The following is a 9,634-nucleotide window of genomic DNA, read 5'->3' as shown; positions in this document are numbered from 1 at the left end:
GTGGAGAGTAGCACTGGAGGATAGAGGAATGAGGAAAAGCAGGTCAGAGACAGAATTTATGAGCATCAAAATTCAGGGGTATGGCAGAGAGAGTAAAGGTTGGATGGAGAAGAAATACAGAAAGTAAGCAAGTTTAGACACTTAGAGTCTATAGTAGAGGCTGGTGAAGAATGGTTGAGGAAGTAAAACACTGGATACAATGAAGATGGAACAATAGCAGAGATGCTTCTGGGACCCTTTGTGATTAAAGAGTGCCCTTAAGACTAAAGGGAAAGTTCCATAAGGCAGTGGTAAGACCAGCCTTGCTGTATGGTACAGAAACAGCAGGTATTACAAAGACAGAGGAGAAGAAACTGGACATAGCAGAGATGAGAGTATTAACATGGATGTCTGGCATAACAAGGGGGGATAGGACTAGGAAAGAGTATACAAGAGGGCCAACAAAGTTGGATGAAATATCAAAGAAAGTGCAGAATGGGAGACCGAGATGGTATGGACACCTACTGAGAAGGGAGGAAAACCATATTGGAAGACATGCTATGGAGAGGGAAGTACAGGGTAGAAGAGAATGAGGAAGACCAAGGAATAGATGGAGAGTGTGTGAGGGAGGACTTGAAAGAGAATGGGCTTGACAAAGCAGCAGCACACCACAGAGGTATATGGAAGTAGCTCATCACAAATGGCAACCCTGTTTAAAAATGTGGAGCACCCACATCACCTATAGATCCATCGGAGGGGACCGATGGACTCCCAAACTCCTCTCCCTCCCCAATGCCTCCAGTGGAACATAGATCTTTAGTGACACTCACCAGCCCTCGTGAGTCTTCCGACCCTATCTCTCCTCCCCAACCCTACATCATGGATGAGGACATGAATGATCATGAGGGGAAGGTGGGCTGGCAGACACAAGCAAGTAGAAAAAAGAAAATAACCTTTTGATTGTCTGCTGGACTGAGTCCAACATTCGTGAATCACCTCGTCTGAAACTGAGAAGAGATGTCACGTTGTGATTCACAATTTGTGCTCATCAGAGAAGCTAAATGTCATAGTAGAGTGTCAAATTTCTTATGGGCTCTGGCCCTCTTATCTCCCACGAACTCCCATGCAAAATTAAACATAAAGTGGCCTACGGGATTACCTGCCTATTTCAACACCTCGATGTTCTTAAAGGCGAGAATTTCAGCCCTAATGTAAAAGTCTCAAGATATAACCTAATCTGGGACCAACACCCCATGGGAACTTAATGACACCCCAAGCAGGGTTTCAGGAGCAGGCTTGCCTTCTACCACAAGTGCCAGTCAACCTCCCACGTCGAGTGACTGCCCTCCCCGACTGGCCAACCCCCTATCCACCTAAATGATCAACTCATTCATTTCATATCTTCATGAGTTGCCATGGGTACATTAGGTATAATTTCTTGGAATATTTTTGGCCTCAAGTGGAACATTCCCCCCCAAAACATGTTCTGCAAAAACTTCAAAGGCACCATTGCATTACTAGGAACGCTCCTCTGGCCTTATGGCCTTGCCATCTGCAACTCAGTGTATGAAGATTTCAAAGCTTTCTCAACCTCATTGATGCAAGTTACACACCACATCGTAGCCAGTTGCCCAGAAGGGGGCCTTTTTTTCCTGTGGCACAAATCATTAGACAATGTGGTTAATGTGACAACTTATAGGAGTGATAGATTGCTGGGGCTACAAGTGACAGTAAGGGACTCTAAGATCCTAATAATTAATATTTATATGCCATGATCAATACTGCATGATCCTAGGTGAGTTACACAACATTATTCACGATACTACTGCTGATCATATTTGTATAATTGGGACCTTAATTCTTACTCCACAGAACAGTTTTTTTAATGAACTTACTCACTTCTGTCAAAATCACACTCTCTAAATTATCGATGTAATGCTCCTCCCTCCCTACTCCTATACCTATGTACAAAATAGAATAGACACAATTAGAACCCCCTGGCTGGACCACTGCTTCATATCCCCACTTCATGATTCTATTGTGACCTGTAAAATATGTTACGATCTGGCAAAGGGATATTATCACATTCCCTTACAGGTGTCATTCTGTACCCCATCCCTACCATGAACCCCCTAACTGATTGCCCACCTGCTATTAAGTGGGATTTTAAAAACCAACAGAAAACCAGATCCTTTAGGGAAACCACCTGCTGCAGCCAACAGTTGAACCGGCAGATCCCATATTGTGCACTAACCCAAAATGCAGCGATGACCATCACAGGAGAGATCTGAAAGAATTCTATTCGAATATAATTCCCACTATGCTTGCCTCCAGCAGGGATACCTTTAGATCTCATCAAGGCAACTCTCATAATATATCTGGATGGAATGACATGGTTAAAGATCTACATACACATTCACGAGAAATGTTTTTACTGTGGAGGCAAAATGGTAGCCCAAGGGAAGGACAATTTGCCCTGCTAATGAGGCAGGCGAGAGTGCAGTTCAAACTTGCCCTTTAGCTCTGCAGACTGAATGAAAAGCAAGTAAGAGCTGATGCAATGTCTAGAAACTAGAATCTGGCGATTACCCTCGTCTTTAGAAAGACATTCAATCCCTAAATCCCAAAACTAAAAACCTATCACAGAGAGCAGGAGGAGCTGTCGGTGACAAGGTTATCGCAAGAATGTGGGGCGATCACTTCAGAACTATCCTGAATTGCATAAACAATCAAGACTCCTGAAGGGATGTAGATAACCTCCTCACTGATAACATTCAATTTCATTTCGCTGATTATATTATGCCAGGTAATATCAGCGATGCCATGAACAGCCTACCTAATAATAAATTGCCCGGCTGCAATGGTCTACCTGCTGACATTTTCAAATTCTGCCATTCAATAATTTACATTTTGCCAGCTGCTCTATTCAATGCATGCATAATTCACCAGTTTCTTCCAGACTCCTACTCTTAGTTCACTTAATACCATTAGTAGAAAACAAGCAAAGGATGCAGCTGACACGTTCTTCTTGTGAGACTTCTCCACTTTCTACTCACTACTGACAACCAGTTTGGCCTTAAAGGACACCACTCAACAGACACCTGCATCTACATCCTGAAGGAGTTGCTGAACTATTACTTATCATCAGCCTCTCCTATTTTCCTGTTTTGTAGATGTGGGAAAAGCATTTGACAGAGTAAACTACCTGCAGCTCTTCCTGAAGCTGCACAGACGAGGCACACCTCTATATCTAATTGGTATTTTATGTTGTTGGTTCTCCACACAGCAATTCTGTGTCAGTTGGGGTAATGTATTGTCGTACACTTTCGGTTCCCTAAACTGGCTCTGGCAAAGGGGTATTCTCTCTCCATACCTGTTTAACACGTACGCAGATGCCCTGAATGTCAAACTGAACTCACTTCCAATCGGATGCACTATCAACGAAACAACAACAAATAACCTTTGTTACGCCGACAATATGGTTCTGTTATCCCCATTAGTGCAAGGTCTCAAGCCACTCATCGACACTTGCCGCCAATATGCAGAGGAATTTGATAGCCTCTAAAATGAAACCAAGACCCAGTGTATGTCGCTGCTCCAGAGATCGCTTAAGCATATTGCAGAACCAAAAATTGTCCTTGGAAATCATCGTCTGGAATTCGTGCATGAATTTCCGCATTTGGGCCACATTATCACGGACGACCTAAAAGATACGGCAGACATAGAACAGAGGCGTCGTAAACTATGTGCAACTGGCAACATGATTGCAAGGAGGTTTGCCTTCTGTCACCGAGACACGAAACTGCTGCTCTTCCGCTCGTACTGCTACAGTATATATGGATGTTCCCTTTGGAAGAACTATACCCGAGAGACCATGAGACGTATCACTGTTGTTCACAATGACATTCTGATACGCCTCACAACCACTCCTCGCTACCACTCCGCCACGCAGCTGTTCATAGAAAACCGCCTGGATAATTTTAAAATCATTGTTAGGCGGCGAACAATGTCCAGTCTGATTACCCCAGTGAGAAACAACAGCAGTTCGCTCATAAAAATCATCCTAAGCAGTGAGGCAAGAAGATCTAAATTGTTGGAAGGATAGGCTAATGAGGCGTCTGTTCCTTAAATGACTTATTCTCTACTTTTGCAATTATGAAGTATCATCTCCATAATCTGCCATTATTATTATTATTATTATTATTATTATTATTATTATTATTATTATTATTATTATTATATTTCTACGTTTTTTGTTACTAATGGTATTTTCTTTTTTTAATATTACTGTGATTAATGTCATTATAGAGTTTTACTATCTTCAATTTCCATATTTAGCCTTCTGGGCCTGCAATCTGTATTCTTAATTGTTATAATTTTTAATATATTTTTTTTACTATTATTTCCATATAATTACTGTCATTACCATTATTATGAATTCGATTTTTCCTATTTCTTCAGCAACTGTGTGGCTACTGCCGAATATTATTTTTATCATGTTATCTTACGTATCTAGACTGTATCTATTGTATTTGTATATCCCATGAATATGGCCCTGAATTGAAGGATATTATATATATATATATATATATATATATATATATATATATATATATATATATATATATATATATATATATATATATATATATATAACAAATAACGAATGAATGGTATATGGATAAATTATACCATCAGACTTATAAAAATTATGGGTAACGGTACACATCAGACGCCATGAGTGTATCCTGTAATAAAAAAAGCGACACAGCAGAAGATACGGATATTAAAAAAAAAAAATTGCGTGATTTGGATGCTCTTGAGTTATGCAATATCTTTAATATTTATATATTCCTAGCCTGTCACGTCACTAGCAGCTGGAGTTCCTAGACTGAAAAAATAAGGAATCTTTAGAGTAAATACACATTTTCTCAAATCTTATGCGGTAAGGCAATGGCATGCGCAGGTCAGCGAATTATAACTTGACCTAAAATTTACTAGATATGGCCAGGTTAGGAATGAAAAGAGATAAAGGGAAGCTGTCTTTGTCACAGCATAAATTTAAAAGTAAAAAGTCGAGCCATAGCGAGAGACATTCAATGAAAGAATATTGGACATAAGATAGAGGAGGAAAAAAGAAATCAAACGCTCCATTGAAAAGCCGAATGGATGTCATCTTGAAGACCGATATTTTCTTGGCTTAAAAACTGCTTCGATTCCTTTAAGGCATCAAAGAGGAGAAATGTCTCGGACTGAATGGACGTAATCAGTGAGTTGGAAAGATGAAAAACTTTCAAGAAAAAAGAGATAGCATTTATTATTTCTATTATTCAAAAGCAATATATGAGAATAGAATAAGCCCTTTTAGGGACATAGGACAAAAATGAATGTATGATACATACAATATATAGGATATATGTATATATATATATATATATATATATATATTATATATATATATATATCATATCTATATAATATATATATATATATATATATATATATATATATATATATATATATCATATATATATATATATATATATATATATATATATATATATATATATATATATATATATATATATATATATATATATATATATATATATATATATATATATATATATATATATATATATATATATATATATATATATATATATATATATATATATATATATATATATATATATATATATATATATATATATATATATATATATACATATATATATATATATATATATATATATATATATATATATATATATATATATATATATATATATATATATATATATATATATATATATATATATATATATATATATATATATATATATATATATATATATATATATATATATATATATATATATGTGTGTGTGTGTGTGTGTGTGTGTGTGTGTGTGTGTGTGTGTGTGTGTGTGTGTGTGTCTTTAATTCCTGGATGTCCTGCTAACTTATGTGAGTGTTTTAGTTCTGAAACTTCTCTGATTAACGTTTTGGGATGAATAGTCGAGAACAACCATTCTTCTCTGTTGGCCTTTTATACAACAATCCATTTATTAATTGAAAATGAGGTTTTAAGGATTCATCTAGTGTTAACTGTCCTACTATTTGTCTGAATTCTTTATCATTTTCTTATTGTATTTTTACTCTTTCTAGATCTAAATCTACTACTTGACAACTAACACAAAAGGTATTAGTGGTGGCAATACATTTTTCTGTTTCTTCTTGAGATCTGGATAATGCATCTACTAAGGTGTTAAATTTCCCTGTAATGTATCTGAATTCTGGGACAAATTCTAATACACTAATGAACCATCTATTGAGCTTCATGCTGTTGATAAATGCTCTCTTTTTAAATAAGTCACAAATGGGTTTTTGATAAGTGAGCACATTAACCTTATGACCTTAAAGTATGTGTCTAAATTCCTTTAGACACCAATATAAAGCTAAACACTCTTTCTGTGGTACTGTCGGTGGTACTATAGTTTCTTTCTGCTGGATTTAAAGCTCTTCTAGCATAATGTACTGCCTTCATTCTGGTTTTTGCCTTTTGTAATAATACAGCGCCTAGCCCTGTATTTGAGGCATCACAAGCTGAGTAAAAATCTTTGGAAAAATCTGGGCAGACTAGAACAGGGTTCCTGGTCATTTTGCTCTTTAGTGTTTGAAAGACTGTTTCTTGTTCATCCTTCCATTCATAATTGATATCCTTTTTTGTTAGTTCTGTCAAAGGTTTGGCTATAGCAGCAAAACGCTTTATCAAAGGTCTATAATAGCCAACCATACCTAGGAACCTTCTTAATGCTTTCAAATTAGTGTGAGCTGGGTAATCAATTATTGCCTTTATTTTACCTGCCTGCATGCACAGTCTATCTTCACTAATAACATGACCCAAGTATTCTTAGGATTTCATCAGGAATTGACATTTCTTTATTTTTTTTTTTTTTTAGTCCTCCAATTCTTAATCTCTCTAGGACCATTTCTAATGTTCTGAGGTGACTTTCTAAGTCTTTACTAAAAATGACTACATCGTCCAAGTACACTGCAACATTTTCTTTATCTCCTAAAATTTGTAACATTAATCTGACAAATGTTAATGGGGCTGATATGAGTCCAAATGGCATTACTTCAAACTGTAAATGTTCTTTATGTGTGCTGAAGGCTGTGAATTGTTTCGATTCTTCATCTAGAGCAGGGGTTCCCAAATTGGGGGTCATGGAGGGTCTAACAACTGTATGCACTACATTCAGCTTGCCGGAACGGGGCTAAACTTTTCAGTCAGTCTCGGAGCTGGCTCGAGTGCTTGCACAGACCGGTAGTGTATTGTAGGTACCACGGCTGCCAGATTTATCATAATTATGCCAATATATTTGTTTTATTTTTTTTTCTGTATGCATATTTTGGCCTAAGAAATTTCAACTAATATGACAAGCCATATCTGGCATAATTTTGGCATATTTCACTATTATCTTACATACTTATATTTCTTATGTATAGTTTTTAATACCCACTAAAAAAACGGAATCAAGTTGGATAATAAAATGTTGAACTGTACAGTGTTTGCGTTAAGATATGGTAACGGACATGATGGCATCACGTCATATTTAATGTACGGGTCTAGTTCGTGTCTGTTTTCACCACCTGGGTCCCGCAGATTCACGGAACTCTGCCCGCCACGGCGCCACCCCATCAATCCTTCTCTTGAAGTTAGCCACACCACACACAGTACTGTGATACTCGAGCGACGTGAGTTTTTCTCTCTCTGTCTCCTACCCTCTATATAAAAAAAATAACAATTAAATAGGAGGGTGGGGGCTGTGTAAAGTGCATGGCATGCATGCATTTTTAATTACGGTATTTGGTGTTTTACACCAATTTTTTTTACCATTCCATATATATAACCCCACTTTTGAGTTAATGTAAGTTGTCTTAACAATGTGCATGATTATTCTGAGATATGGTTATGTATGTTAGTATGATTGGGACTGGAGAATTATCAATGAAAAATGTACAAACGCACAATTACTGTGGTCAGAGTCACTTATCCAGCAAATTAATTTTTCCCATAAATTGACTTCACGTTTTGGATACAGGAATTTGTAGTATATGAAGTTGTTCTTCCATTATATTTTGGAATTTTGTTAATTTTTAGGTTTATGTTTTGTCGTACGACTCTTTTTGTTCTTAATGCCTGAAAACTTTCTTCGCAGATGTCAAAGAAGTGCACATACAACAAGAGTTTTCTCAGCTCCAGCTTCTCATTTATAGTGAACAGTGCCATGCAGATGCCACAGTGCGTCACCTGCAAGAAGACACTTGCTAGTGAGAGCATGAAGCCCTTCAAGCTGAAGGAACACCTCACCAAGGTTCATCCGGAACTGGCCAACAAGGATTTGGCATACTTCAAAATCAAGGAACACCAGATCAAACGGATCTGGTGGAGGAGGAGTTCCTCTTCTGCAGCCCACTGATAGCAACAACAAAGGCTGAAGATATCATGAACATAGTGTCCAACTTCTTCAAGAGGAAAAACTCTCGTGGGCAAAATTGGTTGGTGCCTGTACAGGCGGTGCTCCCAGCATGCTTCGCTCCAAGTCAGGTTTTATGACTATGGTCAAAACGAAGAACCCAGACATCATTACAACACAATGCTTGATCCACCGTGAGGCTCTTGCCTCCAAGATACTTCCTGCTCCTCTCAAAGATACCTTGGAAACAGTGATCTGCATCGTCAATCATATCAAAGGAGGGGCACTCAATACCAGGCTGTTTCATAGGTTGTGCCAAGACATGGATGCTGCTCACCAAAACTTCCTCTTCTACACATCTGTTCGTTGGTTGTCAAAGGGTAATGTTCTCTCTTGTGTATTTGAACTCTTTGATGGATTGCAGATATTTCTGGCAGCCGAAGGGAAGAAAACGGAGCAGCTGTTAAATGACATTCAGGGGCCATTTAAATGTAGTCTTGCCTACTTGGCAGATGTTTTTGAAGATTTGAATGGACTCAACCAGCAACTACAGGGCCCAGACACCACCATCATAATCCATACCAATGCCATCAAGGCTTACCTCGACAAGTTAGCTCTCTGGAAGAGGAAAGTTGAAAGGGGGAATGTAGTTTCATTTTCAGCATCTGAACGAGGTCATCAGAGAAGAACCACTTGCTGAGGAACTGCAACAAGAGATCAAAGAACACTTGGTAATCCTCCAAGAAGAGTTCAAACGCTATTTTCATGAAACTGATAGAAATGAAAATGTACAGCTGACTGCTTGCCCACAATCCTTTCTGATGCACTGTGGATGATCTTCCTGATGACATACAAGAGGAATTCTTGGAGCTCATCAACAACACCGCAGCAAAAGAGGTGTTCCAGGAGCAGCAACAGTTCAACAGCTCTAACTGCTGGGTCAAGATGCTCTCTGCTTTCCCCAAGACCAGCAAATTTGCCCTGAAAGTACTCATTCCTTTTTCATCCACTTACCTCTGTGAAAGTGGTTTCTCGACTCTCCTGGTGGTCAAATCGAAGGCTAGAAACAGGTTGAATGCTGAAGCAGACATGCGATGTGCTTTGAGCCGTACAGACCCTCGTATTGATTTGCTTGTAGCAAAAAAGCAGGTACATCCTTCACATTAAAATGT

The 9,634-nt window shown here is 37.9% G+C and overlaps 2 protein-coding genes across 2 annotated transcripts; both read left to right on the top strand.

Annotated features, from left to right (window-relative positions):
- The first annotated feature begins 534 nt into the window (after nucleotides 1-534).
- Nucleotides 535-8,465, top strand: LOC136844841 (uncharacterized). Its single transcript, XM_067114075.1, has 3 exons — nucleotides 535-655; nucleotides 782-891; nucleotides 8,205-8,465. The coding sequence occupies exons 1-3, from the start codon at nucleotides 535-537 to the stop codon at nucleotides 8,463-8,465; spliced, it is 492 nt and encodes a 163-aa protein (XP_066970176.1).
- A 109-nt stretch (nucleotides 8,466-8,574) lies between these two features.
- Nucleotides 8,575-9,162, top strand: LOC136844840 (protein FAM200C-like). The gene has a single exon (XM_067114074.1). The coding sequence runs from the start codon at nucleotides 8,575-8,577 to the stop codon at nucleotides 9,160-9,162; it is 588 nt and encodes a 195-aa protein (XP_066970175.1).
- The last annotated feature ends 472 nt before the right edge of the window (nucleotides 9,163-9,634 follow it).

This window comes from Macrobrachium rosenbergii, chromosome 13 (genome assembly GCF_040412425.1).
Source record: "Macrobrachium rosenbergii isolate ZJJX-2024 chromosome 13, ASM4041242v1, whole genome shotgun sequence".
Taxonomy (NCBI): Eukaryota; Metazoa; Arthropoda; class Malacostraca; order Decapoda; family Palaemonidae; genus Macrobrachium; species Macrobrachium rosenbergii.
This window is presented reverse-complemented; position numbering and strand designations above follow the sequence as displayed.